Raw genomic sequence first — 16,571 nt, forward strand, 5'->3', positions numbered from 1 at the left:
AGATAATCATAGAAAACTAGTTCAAATGCAGGAAAATACAAGGAACCTTTATTCTGTAGATGAAAAAGGAACCCACAACCATTATAAGTTTATAAAATAGGATTTGAGAATTTAAAAATTTTATTAATGTTAATAGTCATACTTCACTTATATTCTTAGAAGCTTTCCAGGGAATGTTGTGTGACTGCCATTGCAACATGATTTAATCTGATGTAGAAGAATATCTTTGTTGTGGTGTTTGTTGTTCATAAAATGACATGAGGCCTCCCTGCTCCCCCAGACAAAAAATACATATAGCATGTGTACTGCTTCAAATGTACAGTTATGCTTAGGTTAAGTATTATGCTGTTAGAACAACTAGCTTTGGATAGTGAAAACAGAAACCATGAGAATTTCCCAAGGATTCCTTTCATCAGCAAAGTAGTATTTCCATGGAAGTCCTCATTGGAGGTTGTTCTCAGAAAGCAGTACTCTTTTGACATCTTTTATAGCCTGAAGCTGGTTCTTTGATGCTCTATTCAGACCCAAAGCTCCAGGAAGAACACAACACACTACCTTAGAAAATCCTTTGTAGACAATATGATAGTGTGATCAAGCAAAACAGGTGTCTCTTTGGTACCCAGGGCTGGGGGGAAGGGGGAGAATTGTAGAAATGTGACTTTTCTTAATAAAGAAATTAGTTTTCATCAAGAGAACTGTGAGAGGATTTTAGGGAAATGAGCTTGAGGAAAAAACTGGGTGAGGGCCCCAAGTTATTTTTATGTGTACCCTTAAGATTCTAAGAAGGAAATAGATTTTAGAGGCAGAAAGAATCGTCTGGGGTCATTTATCCCTCTGTTGCTGTAAAAATAAATTAGCAAGTCAACGCCCCATTATTTGTTTCTCCCTAACACACTGATAAAGAAACTACTCCCTGTCTTGAGAACCCAGACTCATCCTTTGTAAGGATTTTCTTCAATCTGATTATTTATTGAGGTTTTTGTGGTGGAATAAGCAAAGCCTGCCTTCCTAGGAGGCAGCAAGAGTTAAATCTGCCTGCGGTTTCCTCTTTCTAATAGGAGCACTTTAGCAATGCTAATCAGTTGTACTGATTTTGTTTTGATTTTTCCATAATAATTAACTGAATGATATGGAATGCAATCAAGTTTGGCACTAGGGGGTTCATGCAAATAACTCTTTTTTTTTTTAACATTTAAAATTTTCTTAAATGGACCCTTAAGTAAAGTTATTTGAAGATGAAGACTGGGTAGGTGGGGGTAGCTTAACTCTTAATTTAGAGTTTTGAATATTTTCAAAATGTCTATTTTAATGAAGCAAATCAACCACGGTGTTTTTTTCCCCATTGAAATGTGTTGTTTTCTAAAGTTTGCATTTTGTTGTCATTTGTGCTCCGAAGTGGAAGATTATAGAGTAAGACAAGATGACACAGCTTAAAAGAGAGAAATGAGGAAGAAAAGTGTATTGAACTTTCTTCCTTCAGGGTAGACATAAAAGAATTAAGGTACCCACATTTACTCATCAAAACCACAGATTAAAACAAAACAGGGAAGGAATAAATGTAGTGCCCCATGCACTTCTTAAGCTGGGTTGCCTATCACACCATTGTTACATAAGACTGAACCAAAAGAAGGACCATCCACATGCCTGACTAGCGTGAAATGTTGCATTTCCGTAGTTCTTTATAGCTCAACGGCATATTTAGGAAACATCTTCTCATCCACCATTTTTAATTGTTTTCTCAAATGGTTTTAACTGGTTTATGTGAGCTTGCATGATCCCTGAACCTTGATCTGGCAATTCTTTTGTTTTTTGACGTTTTCTACTTTAATGTAGATTATTCTAGAACTCTGTTAATTTTCTGATTTTAATTCAGAAAATGCTATGGGAATAAGGGACCAAGTGATGAATATATACATTTTTTAAATGTACTGATGTTTTCCCTTCCACAAACACTGCCAACAGCTTTGCAGTGCAGTTTGGTTTTTCTGTATGCTGAATTTCAAAAGCAATGAGTAGGTGGCCAAATCTTGCTTTTTCTTTTTTTCCTGCCATCCCCACAGAGAGGTTAAGGCCTTCACAGGGCCATGCATCAAGTACAAAGCAAGAAGGGATACAGAAAGATTAGCATTCACATTTTTACATTAAAAGAGAATGCACAGCCTCTTTCTTTTTCTTGGCAGTTTGATTCAATGCTTGCAATTCCTAACTTTACAGACTAAACATTTCTAATTGGGAAATGGATGGTTTGAGGCTGCAGATGGTGACTCAGGGTATAAACTTTGCAATTTGGGGTGATTGTGAGTAGAAGGCAGGTAACTGCTGACCAGCACTCATTTAAAGAATGAAAGTTAATGTACATATTTCACACTTCATCAAAACAAAATACTTAACCTAGACATACATAAAGCAATGAGACAGAGAGATGTTCACCATGCTTATTTGTTACAATTAAATATATTAAAGGTTTTCTTTTTTGATCGGTAAGGAAAATGCTAGCAGAATATTGTGTCTTCAGCTGTGAAATGGGGATAATAAAAATACCTACTTTAGAGGGGGCGGAAGATGGCAGCGTGAGTAGAGCAGCAGAAATCTCCTCCCAAAACAACATATATCTATGAAAATATAACAAAGACAACCCTTCCTAGAATAAAGACCAGAGGACACAGGACAATATCCAGACCACATCCGGACCTGAGAGAACCCAGCGCCTCGCAAAGGGGGTAAGATACAAGCCCCGGCCCCGCGGGAGCCGAGCGCCCCTCCCCCCAGCTCCCGGCGGGAGAAGAGCAGGCAGAGCGGGAGGGAGACGGAGCCCAGGATTGCCGAACACCCAGCCCCCGCCATCCGGGACAGAGTGCAGGGCCCTCGATACTGGGAAAACAGGGCAGCAAGAACAGTGAGCAGGCACTGGAGGCTGGGCGACAGAGGACATAAGAAAAGCGCGCGACCATTTTTTTTTTTTTTTTTTTGCTTTTTTGCTGCTTTGTTTTGGCGAGCGCTTTTTGGAAGTCTTAAAGGGACAGGGACCCCAATATTAGGGAAACAGGGCAGAAAGACCGGTGAGCAGAGGCCTGAGGCTGGCACCGGAGAATAAAGAAAAACGAACGACCACCTTTTTTTTTTTAATTAAAATTTTTTTTTTTTTTTAATTAAAAAAATTTTTTTTTCTTGTTTTTTTTTGTGGTCGTTGTTTTGTTTTGGCGGGTGCTTTTTGGAAGTCTTAAAGGGGCAGGGCGGGCCACTTAATCCAGAGGTAGGGAATCCGGGATCTCTGGGCACCCTAACCCCTGGGCTGCAGGGAGCAGGGAGGCCCCTTACGGAGATAAATAGCCTCCCAGCAGCTCCTGCTCCAACGCGACTCCACCATTTTGGAGTAGCTGCCCGAGCCAGGCCACGCCCACAGCAACAGCGGAGATTAACTCCATAGCAGCCGGGCAGGAAGCAGAAACCCTGTCTGCGCGCAGCTGCGCAGCACAAGCCACTAGAGGCCGCTGTTCTCCCAGGAGAGGAGGGCCACAAACCAACAAGAAAGGAAGTCCTTTCAGCCGTCACTCGTCCCAGTTCTGCAGACTATTCCTATCACCATGAAAAGGCAAAGCTACAGGCAGACAAAGATCACAGAGACAACACCAGAGAAGGAGACAGACCTAACCAGTCTTCCTGACAAAGAATTCAAAATAAGAATCATAAACATGCTGACAGAGATGCAGAGAAACACGCAAGAAAAATGGGATGAAGTCCGGAAAGAGATCACAGATGCCAGAAAGGAGATCGCAGAAATGAAACAAACTCTGGAAGGGTTTATAAGCAGAATGGATAGAATGCAAGAGGCCATTGATGGAATTGAAATCAGAGAACAGGAACGCATAGAAGCTGACATAGAGAGAGACAAAAGGATCTCCAGGAATGAAACAATATTAAGAGAACTGTGTGACCAATCTAAAAGGAGCAATATCCGTATTATAGGGGTCCCAGAAGAAGAAGAGAGAGGCAAAGAGATGGAAAGTATCTTAGAAGAAATAATTGCTGAAAACTTCCCCAAACTGGGGGAGGAAGTAATCAAACAGACCACGGAAATACACAGAACCCCCAACAGAAAGGATCCAAGAAGGGCAACACCAAGACACATAATAATTAAAATGGCAAAGATCAAGGACAAGGAAAGAGTGTTAAAGGCAGCTAGAGAGAAAAAGGTCACCTATAAAGGGAAACCCATCAGGCTAACGTCAGATTTCTCAACAGAAACCCTACAGGCCAGAAGAGAATGGCATGATATATTTAATACAATGAAACAGAAGGGCCTTGAACCAAGGATACTGTATCCAGCACGACTATCATTCAAATATGACGGTGGGATTAAACAATTCCCAGACAAACAAAAGCTGAGGGAATTTGCTTTCCACAAACCACCTCTACAGAACATCTTACAGGGACTGCTCTAGATGGGAGCACTCCTAGAAAGAGCACAGCACAAAACACCCAACATATGAAGAATCGAGGAGGAGGAACAAGAAGGGAGAGAAGAAAAGAATCTCCAGACAGTGTATATAACAGCTCAATAAGCGAGCTAAGTTAGGCAGTAAGATACTAAAGAGGCTAACCTTGAACCTTTGGTAACCACGAATTTAAAGCCTGCAATGGCAATAAGTACATATCTTTCAATAGTCACCCTAAATGTTAATGGGTTGAATGCACCAATCAAAAGACACAGAGTAACAGAATGGATAAAAAAGCAAGACCCATCTATATGCTGCTTACAAGAAACTCACCTCAAACCCAAAGACATGTACAGACTAAAAGTCAAGGGATGGAAAAACATATTTCAAGCAAACAACAGTGAGAAGAAAGCAGGGGTTGCAGTACTAATATCAGACAAAATAGACTTCAAAACAAAGAAAGTAACAAGAGATAAAGAAGGACACTACGTAATGATAAAGGGCTCAGTCAAACAAGAGGATATAACCATTCTAAATATATATGCACCCAACACAGGAGCACCAGCATATGTGAAACAAATACTAACAGAACTAAAGGGGGATATAGACTGCAATGCATTCATTCTAGGAGACTTCAACACACCACTCACCCCAAAGGATAGATCTACTGGGCAGAAAATAAGTAAGGACACGGAAGCACTGAACAACACAGTAGAGCAGATGGACCTAATAGACATCTATAGAACTCTACATCCAAAAGCAGCGGGATATACATTCTTCTCAAGTGCACATGGAACATTCTCCAGAATAGACCACATACTAGGCCACAAAAAGAGCCTCAGAAAATTCCAAAAGATTGAAATCCTACCAACCAACTTTTCAGACCACAAAGGCATAAAACTAGAAATAAACTGTACAAAGAAAGCAAAGAGGCTCACGAACACATGGAGGCTTAACAACACGCTCCTAAATAATCAATGGATCAATGACCAAATCAAAATGGAGATCCAGCAATATATGGAAACAAATGACAACAACAACACTAAGCCCCAACTTCTGTGGGACACAGCAAAAGCAGTCTTAAGAGGAAAGTATATAGCAATCCAAGCATATTTAAAAAAGGAAGAGCAATCCCAAATGAATGGTCTAATGTCACAATTATCGAAATTGGAAAAAGAAGAACAGATGAGGCCTAAGGTCAGCAGAAGGAGGGACATAATAAAGATCAGAGAAGAAATAAATAAAATTGAGAAGAATAAAACAATAGCAAAAATCAATGAAACCAAGAGCTGGTTCTTCGAGAAAATAAACAAAATAGATAAGCCTCTAGCCAGACTTATTAAGAAGAAAAGAGAGTCAACACAAATCAACAGTATCAGAAACGAGAAAGGAAAAATCACGACGGACCCCACGGAAATGGAAAGAATTATTCGAGAATACTATGAAAACCTATATGCTAACAAGCTGGGAAACCTAGGAGAAATGGACAACTTCCTAGAAAAATATAACCTTCCAAGATTGACCCAGGAAGAAACAGAAAATCTAAACAGACCAATTACCAGCAACGAAATTGAAGAGGTAATCAAAAAACTACCAAAGAACAAAACCCCCGGGCCAGATGGATTTACCTCGGAATTTTATCAGACATACAGGGAAGACATAATACCCATTCTCCTTAAAGTTTTCCAAAAAATAGAGGAGGAGGGGATACTCCCAAACTCATTCTATGAAGCTAACATCACCCTAATACCAAAACCAGGCAAAGACCCCACCAAAAAAGAAAACTACAGACCAATATCCCTGATGAACGTAGATGCAAAAATACTCAACAAAATATTAGCAAACCGAATTCAAAAATACATCAAAACGATCATACACCATGACCAAGTGGGATTCATTCCAGGGATGCAAGGATGGTACAACATTCGAAAGTCCATCAACATCATCCACCACATCAACAAAAAGAAAGACAAAAACCACATGATCATCTCCATAGATGCTGAAAAAGCATTTGACAAAGTTCAACATCCATTCATGTTAAAAACTCTCAGCAAAATGGGAATAGAGGGCAAGTACCTCAACATAATAAAGGCCATCTATGATAAACCCACAGCCAACATTATATTGAACAGCGAGAAGCTGAAAGCATTTCCTCTGAGATCGGGAACTAGACAGGGATGCCCACTCTCTCCACTGTTATTTAACATAGTACTGGAGGTCCTAGCCACGGCAATCAGACAAAATAAAGAAATACAAGGAATCCAGATTGGTAAAGAAGAAGTTAAACTGTCACTATTTGCAGATGACATGATACTGTACATAAAAAACCCTAAAGACTCCACCCCAAAACTACTAGAACTGATATCGGAATACAGCAAAGTTGCAGGATACAAAATCAACACACAGAAATCTGTGGCTTTCCTATATACTAACAATGAACCAACAGAAAGAGAAATCAGGAAAACAACTCCATTCACAATTGCATCAAAAAAAATAAAATACCTAGGAATAAACCTAACCAAAGAAGTGAAAGACTTATACTCTGAAAACTACAAGTCACTCTTAAGAGAAATTAAAGGGGACACTAACAGATGGAAACTCATCCCATGCTCGTGGCTAGGAAGAATTAATATCGTTAAAATGGCCATCCTGCCCAAAGTAATATACAGATTTGATGCAATCCCTATGAAACTATCAGCAACATTCTTCAATGAACTGGAACAAATAATTCAAAAATTCATATGGAAACACTAAAGACCCCGAATAGCCAAAGCAATCCTGAGAAAGAAGAATAAAGTAGGGGGGATCTCACTCCCCAATTTCAAGCTCTACTATAAAGCCATAGTAATCAAGACAATTTGGTACTGGCACAAGAACAGAGCCACAGACCAATGGAACAGACTAGAGAATCCAGACATTAACCCAGACATATATGGTCAATTAATATTTGATAAAGGAGCCATGGACATACAATGGCGAAATGACAGTCTCTTCAACAGGTGGTGCTGGCAAAACTGGACAGCTACATGTAGGAGAATGAAACTGGACCATTGTCTAACCCCATATACAAAAGTAAACTCAAAATGGATCAAAGACCTGAATGTAAGCCATGAAACCATTAAACTCTTGGAAGAAAACATAGGCGAAAACCTCTTAGACATAAACATGAGTGACCTCTTCTTGAACATATCTCCCCGGGCAAGGAAAACAACAGCAAAAATGAGTAAGTGGGACTATATTAAGCTGAAAAGCTTCTGTACAGCAAAAGACACCATCAATAGAACAAGAAGGATCCCTACAGTATGGGAGAATATATTTGAAAATGACACATCCGATAAAGGCTTGACGTCCAGAATATATAAGGAGCTCTCACGCCTCAACAAACAAAAAACAAATAACCCAATTAAAAAATGGGCAGAGGAACTGAACAGACAGTTCTCCAAAAAAGAAATACAGATGGCCAACAGACACATGAAAAGATGCTCCACATCGCTAATTATCAGAGAAATGCAAATTAAAACTACAATGAGGTACCACCTCACACCAGTAAGGATGGCTGCCATCCAAAAGACAAACAACAACAAATGTTGGCGAGGCTGTGGAGAAAGGGGAACCCTCCTACACTGCTGGTGGGAATGTAAGTTAGTTCAACCATTGTGGAAAGCAGTATGGAGGTACATCAAAATGCTCAAAACAGACTTACCATTTGACCCAGGAATTGCACTCCTAGGAATTTACCCTAAGAACGCAGCAATCAAGTTTGAGAAAGACAGATGCACCCCTATGTTTATTGCAGCACTATTTACAATAGCCAAGAATTGGAAGCAACCTAAATGTCCATCAATAGATGAATGGATAAAGAAGATGTGGTACATATACACAATGGAATACTACTCAGCTATAAGAAAAGGGCAAATCCAATCATTTGCAGCAACATGGATGGAGCTGGAGTTTATTATGCTCAGTGAAACAAGCCAAGCGGAGAAAGAGAAATACCAAATGATTTCACTTATCTGTGGAATATAAGAACAAAGGAAAAACTGAAGGAACAAAACAGCAGCAGAATCACAGAACTCAAGAATGGACTAACAGGTACCAAAGGGAAAGGGACTGGGGAGGATGGGTGGGTAGGGAGGGATAAGGGGGGGAGAAGTAGGGGGGTATTAAGATTAACATGCATGGGGGGGTAGGAGAAAAGGGAGGGCTGTACAACACAGAGAAGGCAAGTAGTGATTCTACAACATTTTGCTATGCTGATGGACAGTGACTGTAAAGGGGTTTATAGGGGAGACCTGGTATAGGGGAGAGCCTAGTAAACATAATATTCGTCATGTAAGTGTAGATTAGTGATAGCAAAAAAAAAAAAAAAAAAAAAGGGCAGTTCCTGTGTGGTAACCTCCAACGAGTTCTACACAAGGGTATAAAGGGCATATAAAAGTGTAGGCAAAGGGTCTGTTTGTGTTTATACAGAGGATCAAAGCCTAATTGGGCTACCCCGAAAATGAACTAAGATACGATATGAAAAAGAAATTCCAACATCTGCACCCTCTGGAAGACTCATGCCAGAAGATGATCATCAAAAAACCCCAACAAAGATCCACGCACTGCTACAGCTGTAGATGCACTCATCCCACCAGTTCCTGGACCTGCCATGGGAATGAGGAAGGAGATATCTAAGCTGGCCTGTGCATACAGTAAAACAACAAATTGGACTGGATCTATACTGTTGGAACTCAACCAAGAATTTGGAGAAGTGCAAATTGTAGCGCTCCAAAGTCTTACAACTACAAACTATTTATTGTTAAAAGAACATATGGCATGTGAACAGTCCCCAGGAATGGGTTGTTTTAATTTGTCTGATTTCTCTCAGACTGTTCAAGTTCATTTGGACAATATCCACCATATCATAGATAAGTTTTCACAAATGCCTAAGGTGCCTAACTGGTTTTCTTGGTTTCACTGCAGATGGCTGGTAATTACAGATATGCTTTGGTTATGTAACTATACTCCTATTATGTTAATGTGTGTGTGCAATTTAAGTAGTAGCTTAAAACCTATACATGCTGAAGTTACTCTACAAGAAGATATATCAAAGAAATAATCAATCTTCCCATGTTTTCTTCCGCCTGCTACTTCTATAGCTTTTCTTCTTCCTTCCTAATTACAAACCTTAAATAGAATTCGTGCCTCATATCAAATTTACCGAGTATCATAATTCTTCCAAGTGGTAAAGATACCTCAAGACAAATGCTGGGCATAGAAGCCACAGGGCATAAATATGCAAAGAAGTAAAAAGCTAACTTTTTCAAACAATAAGGCTTCTCTCTCACTTACCAACTTCACATATCCCTGTATGGCCCCGGAAGATGACTGGTTAGCCAGAGACGGGTAAGATTCCTCAAGGGAGGAACAACCTAAGACAGGCACAGTCGCAGGGGGGCCATCAGGTGAGAAATTGGGGATCAACAGAGGTGAGGCTTAGAACCTCATCCCCCCGTTCTGAGAGAGATCTTCTGCATACGTGGATGTTTTATTGCCCTGGTCTAGCTTGGATTAACACATAGTCTACAGGCACACACCTGATCATCTACATGTGCTCTCTTACAACACTAAACTATGTTTTCTACCTTTATCTTGTATCTACCTACCACTTCAGCATTTTATTAAAAATAATAATAATAAAGAGAGAAATGTGGTATCCACATATAAATCAAGTATAAAAACCAAATGAGTATTCATATTTGAACTGACTGTTTATAGTTCATAATGCATGAGCAAAACCGAAAGTTTCTGTGATGACTGCCCTTGTACTGTTCACTATGTAACTTATTCATTATGTAAGAATTTGTTCTACATGTAAAAACTTGTTTGTTATGCCTCAGAAGATTGGAGACTGACAAAAATTAGGCTTGGGGTGGAATAATGATTGTGCATTGAGCATTGACTCCCCTATACAGAATTTTATTGTCGTTAACAACCATTTGATCAATAAATATGAGAGATGCCCTCACAAAAAAAAAAAAAAAAAAAGGACAGACTTCCAATGGTAAAATAAATTAGTAACCGGGATGTAAGGTATAGCATAAGGAATATAGTCAAGATATTGTAACAGCCTGGTAGGGTGATAGCTGGAACCTAGAATTATGTATATAAATGTTCTACCACTGTGTTGTACACTTGAAACTCATGTAATGTAATACTGTGTGTCAACTACCCTTCAATAAAAAATAATTATTAAAAAAAAAAAAAAAAAAAAAAAAAAAGAAAAAAAAAATACCTACTTTATTTTAATTTTTATTTATTTATTATTTTTTTCTTAGGTAAGTTACCAGGAGGATTAAGTAGATAATTCACGTAACAGGTTCAGCACTGTGCCTGGCACTCAGTAGTCAGTCAGGAACTGAGAGCAGTTATTGTTTATCATCATGATCATTATTGCTTTTTATTCATTCCTGTTAAGTGGAATAGCTCCTTTAATTATATAATGCTAAGCTTCAGATTTTACAACTTCATGATGGCTAGCCTCTAGAATACTGACAATTTGAATTGATTTATAAGCCATATTCTGGCTGCCTGTTTATGCTTTTTATGTTAGAATTTTTTTGTGATGATTGATATCCCCTTTTTAAAGAGTTCACAACCTCTAATAGTGGCTCATACTATCTTTTAATTATCCTCCAAGTTTATGATGTTTTTTTCCATATTCCAAATTGCTTTCTTTGGTTTTAGCCTTTGTGGAGTTAAAGATAGATAACTTGTTGTAATATATTTAATATACTTGTCCTCATAAACAGTCTTGATTCTGAAGAATTTAATACTTCTTCATTTGATCTAGGCCGTTGAGTTTGAAGGATAAACTATTTCCTGATGTTAGGTTTTTGCCAGCATCATTGTTTTTGTTTCTTTTAAGATAAATTTACCTTTTTAAACTACAAGGTTGGTATTCAATAAATCTGGTTCCCAAATACCAAAAGCTGGTAACTTCATCTTGTGGAAAGTTAGAATCTAGCTCTCACCCAGAAAATAACTGCTTTGATCACATAATCTGGCCTATTGTTAGTAGTTTCTTTAGTTTGCCAACAGACAGGTTAATGCCTTTTTTTTTTCTAATTAGTAAAGGGATCAGCTATTTCTCATTCCATTTCCATTTTTATAATGATTACATAAAATCATTTTATACAATGTGGAAATTTAAACATTTCCTTCTTACTAAATGCTGGGTTCCTTCAGGTAAAGAGATGGGCATGATTTCCAGGCATGTGCCAGTACAACTGTTACCACCTGAGCTGACCAGTGCCTGGCACATACTGGTGTTCAATAAATGCCCACAGATGACTCCATTTGCATATCTCCCAGGACCCTCAAACTTGACATAGCTAAAGCTTTCCTGCCTCCGTGATAGAAGGCCTTTTGTGCTTCCCATCTCATTGAAGGGCATATGACCCCCAAGCGGCTATGGCATGAGTCCCTCCTCTCTTTCCCCCATTCAGTCACCTCCTAAAAATCACCCAGGTTCACTCAATTCCCTGCAACCCTTATGTACATCCTTAGTTCACCCACAGTCTGCCCCATCTGACCTCTCTCAGGTCTCCCCTGCAGGTCACTCCCCCTCTGCTGCCAGAGTGATCTTTCTAATGTTACTCTGCACACTTTACTAGCTCTGTTATCCTCGGATGAAGTTCACATACTTTGCAAGGGCTTATAAAACCCCTGGTGATATGCTCCCTCCCTTTTTCCAGCTGAATTAATTTGCTTCCTAAAGGTATCTGGCCCTCCCTCACCTTTGTTCCTTCTGCCTGGAATGTTCTCCTCCCTCCTTCTGTCTCCTTTGCTGACCTGTTTTGCAAATAAGTGGCCATTTGTTTCTTCATTATGTTCTTTCTTCTTCTCAGTAACACCAGGCTCATTTTCTTTGTGACCTACAAATGGCTTTACACTATTTTCTGTACACCTATGTAGAAACCTCTGTAGGACAGCTGACGTTGTTTCTATTCAGCAGATGGGGAAGAGGAAGCATTAAATATAAGAAATGTACATCATGACTATTAAGTTATAAACCTCTTAATGGGCAGGGAAAGAAACTAGACCTGTATTTCGTGGCCAGGTTTTGAACGGTGCCTAGGATCGGGGCAGGCATTCAGTGCATAGTGAATGACTTATTGAATGATTCCCCGTTGGAGCCTGAGGTGCCTCTCGAGTCAATGGCGCTTCTGTTTCATTTATCCTCTAGGACAAACGAGGCCAGATTCCTCTGTGAGCCCTCTTCCAGAAGAGAAATGTGCATGGTGAGGGAATCTGGAAGCCCATGTTTGCTCTGAGTTTTTCGGGTAGATTCTTTTAATGTTGATTGGCATGGTTGAGAAGGGTTTTTGTTGTGGTGGCAATTAATGATGATTTGCACATTTTAGTAATTTACAAAATGGTGGCCACCCTGCACAACATAAGAAATACCTCGTGCTCCTGAACCATGAGATCTGGTGACCCCTCTGTTTAAATACATGGCTTGTTATGCATGTTTCAGTCCTAGTGACAACTGGTACTAAATGGTTGCTGAACTGAAAAGAATTCTGTTTGAGTCATTTTAATGCATCTCTAATGTGGATTTTTTTTCTCATAGGTCCTTCTCCAGGAAACATGGTTCTTTCTTTGAATGCACGCCTGGTCTTTGTCTGTTTATTGTCATGCCATTGGATCAGGACAGCGTTGTCTCTGAATCTTGAAGATCCTAATGTGTGTAGCCACTGGGAAAGGTAATAGTCCTGGAAGTAGTCTGAGAAATAACTTCTAATAAGTTCCTTTACATACTATCATTAGCAGTCTGATATATAAAATTAGAATGAGATTATAAAATTACTTTTATGTAAAAAGCAAGTTATATGTAATAAATAGTATATTATCTTGGTTATATAAAATATTATGTGGATTAAAAAACATGATATATTGATTCTAACAGAGGTGCAGTTGTCAGATCCAGGGAAAACAACAATAGCTCAATTAACATGAGCTCCCTAAGGTCTCCTCCCTGCTCTATTTGCAATAATTCAGTGGAGCTGGGCTTCTGCATAGAAATTATTACCCTTAAAAATAAAGCTGTCAGTTATTTACCAGCAAAATGGGTTTATTTGGGAGCAGCAGAGAACTGCAATTCCAGCCAGGTAAGCAATGGCAAAACCACAAGCATGTCCAGGGAACAAAGGAAGGGAGGCTCTTAAAGGGGGAAAGCTGGGACTGTTAGAAGCAAAATGTCCATTGGAGGAAACGGAGTTTCATGTGTTGTGGCTGCTTATTGACTGAGTTTTAACAGTCTCTCATTGGCTGGGCTCTTGCTAGGTGTTGCTGGGGGAGGCAGAAACTCTTCCTTCTTCCTACTGGGTGGCAAAGTAGCCAAAGTAGTAGAGTTGAAAGGTGTCCTTCTCTTCCTATCTGTGGGGTCTGTAATTGACCAGGAGGGATGGGCAGGAGAGCTCCCCCTGCAGGCCTGCTGAGGCCGTGTCAATGAGGCATCCCTTTATCAATTTTCACAGAGTCAGTATGGAATAGTATACCAAAGTGCTGAAATGGGTGGCATAAAACAAGGGTGCTGTGGGTGGCCTGAAACAGGAGACGTGATTTCTGGAGTAGCTAGCAAGGAAGTAGTGCAATGTTCTTGAACCTGAGATGTTCTTGAAGAACTGAATAAGATGAGTGGATGGCAGTGCTTGGGAGGGGTTCTAGGAACGGAAGGCAGCCTGAAACCAGCGCCATGCAGGCCGCTAAGGGTGGTGCCTAACAGGAGTCAGTGCAGTATTAGAGGAGGGCGAGACTGAATAGATTACATAAAAGCAGATGATGTCGAGGCCACATCCGGGCAATTTTTTAGTAGGAAATACGGAGGAAGTGCCAAACAGGGGATCTTATAGTCCCTTTTGGAACACAAAAATAACATGAACCATCTAGTGATATTGCAGTGAAATCAAATGTAGTTTGCACCACTCTAATATGCAACTATGGAAAAATAAGGGAAAGAGAGTTGATCTGACAGGGAAGAAGTTGGTGTGCTTTTGCCATGTTGTGTTCGTAAGATCAGTTTGAAATGTGGATCTGGAAGTGTTTGGGAATGTAGATTTGGGAGTCTCCAGCATGATGAGATGTGAAAAAATGAGCTCTCTGAGGGAGAGGCTGTAAAGGAAAAGAATCCAAGACTTCAGGTAATCCAGAACCCACCCATACATACACATCTTGTCCTGATTCTCTGCTCAATATTTGACTAAATATGCCAACACATAATTCACCTTTGATGATTCCAAGTGTCTGAAACACTGTCTTGCTAATGGCACATGCTCAATAAACAATTGTTGAATGAGTAAGCTCACCTTCTAACAGGAAATGAAATGACTACATGTGGACATCAGTGGGGAATGGGGGAGAGAGACAGACAGCTAGACAAGGGGCACATTAACCTCTAAACCTAATATAATTCCATTGTTGCACAAGTGATTAGAGTAACCACTAAAATATTCACTAATGGGGAGAGAAATTGAGTGTGAAGAAACAGGGAAATGGTGGGGATTTTTTTCCTATTTTTCTTCTAGAAAGAAGGATTGATAGCTACAAACTTCTTATTGACAAATTTCCTGTTATAAGACAAGGTAATGATTCTTTGAAGAAAAGTGAAAGAAAGTGGAATTGTTTTGACAAGAATGTAGAAAGGAGTATAAATTAAAGTGATCAAATAAAGGTGCAGATAAACCTATATTTTCAAAAACTGAAATGGGCTTGAATTGAAATGGGGAGAGGAATGTTAGCTTCAAGGACAAAATTCTTGTTAGTAGGGCTGAGGAGGGTTCATTGTAGGCTTCCTTATACTAAACCCCACTTACACCCAATGATTCGGAGTCATGGGATCACCTGGAGCCTTGCTCCATGAAGAGCGTGGCCTGTGGAGCTGTGCCAGGTGCATCACCCAGGAGCTTGTTAGAAAAGCAGACTCAGGCCCCTCCCCAGACCCACAGAAGCGTTTGTTTCCACATACAGGTGAGCCTCATTTCAACACGGCCATCCTGAATCTTAGAAATTTGTATATACAATGACATTAAGGGAAAAAATCATTTACAATACACAAGGGGTGCTTGTTATTAAAGGAATTGTGCATAGCATCCTTTTGGAAATTGACAATGCCATGAATCATCTGTTCCTTTTCCCTATCCCCTTTCCCTGTCCTGTGAGTTTAAGTGTTTCCATCTATTGGGGTTCCTTCTCAAGAAGGTACAAATGAACAGAAGCCATCCTTCGTACAGTTCCTTGGGGGTGGAACACAGAAGTGGTAGTAATTAAGGGAGTAGTCCTGATGTGAGCAGAAATAAGAAATGATGATTATTACCATATCTGATTAAAGTAACAAGATAATTTCAGCAGATAAAATGTAATTAACCACTTTGGAATGTGTCCAAGTGATGATGGCTTTTCCCCACTCTGTTCTTTGACCTTAAATTAAATCTTGCTGGGGTTTCTCCTCTGATAATACTTAATAGGGTAAAATCATGGTAAGGGTATCTTTTCAGTTGAGAAGGTTAAACAAATAAGCAGGAGATAAGGAGTTTTGCATGTCCATGCTGAAAATAGTGTTGAATTGAGATCAGATTCCCTTTCTATCAGTTTGCCACTCATTTCTGCTTGAGAAGGTTTAGTATGGGCTAGTGACATCTGAGAGGGGGCAGCATGGTGTCTGGGGTTGCTGGTGGTAGTGTTGGGTCTAGACTGACCACTAGCACTTAGAGCTCAGTGTTGTGATGAAAATGGGATTGGACTAGACAATGGAGAAGGTTTCTTCCCACTCTATGACTTTAAGAGCAGCTACTGAAGAACACCAAGGTGTAGGCCGGTAGAGGCACTAAATTCCAACCCCAGCCCAAGCCAAACAAGCTGAGAAGGACCCGAGGAGAGCAGCCAATTCTCAGAGATACTTGCCTTCATGACGCAACCACATAGCTTCCAGAAAGGGGCCCCTTAAAAACAGACACTTTAATTGTTCTAACCATAGGTGAGTTTTGAGCAAATTAGGTGTATTTAGTTACAGAGTATTTGGGAGACATAAGTTGAAGAGTATTTACTAACATGGAAAAATGGTTCTGATACTCGTTAAAAAAGTAGGCTTCA

The 16,571-nt window shown here is 39.8% G+C and overlaps 1 protein-coding gene across 1 annotated transcript in view; it reads left to right on the forward strand.

Moving 5' to 3' along the window:
• MEGF10 (multiple EGF like domains 10) overlaps nt 1-16,571 on the forward strand; it is a 169,660-nt gene that overhangs the window by 33,357 nt on the left and 119,732 nt on the right. Inside the window, exon 2 of the mRNA XM_036903212.2 lies at nt 13,054-13,186. Coding sequence (XP_036759107.2) covers nt 13,071-13,186 — 116 coding nt within the window. The 5' untranslated portion in view covers nt 13,054-13,070. The remainder of the gene's footprint in view (nt 1-13,053; nt 13,187-16,571) is intronic.

This window comes from Manis pentadactyla, chromosome 13 (assembly GCF_030020395.1).
Source record: "Manis pentadactyla isolate mManPen7 chromosome 13, mManPen7.hap1, whole genome shotgun sequence".
Classification (NCBI taxonomy): Eukaryota; Metazoa; Chordata; class Mammalia; order Pholidota; family Manidae; genus Manis; species Manis pentadactyla.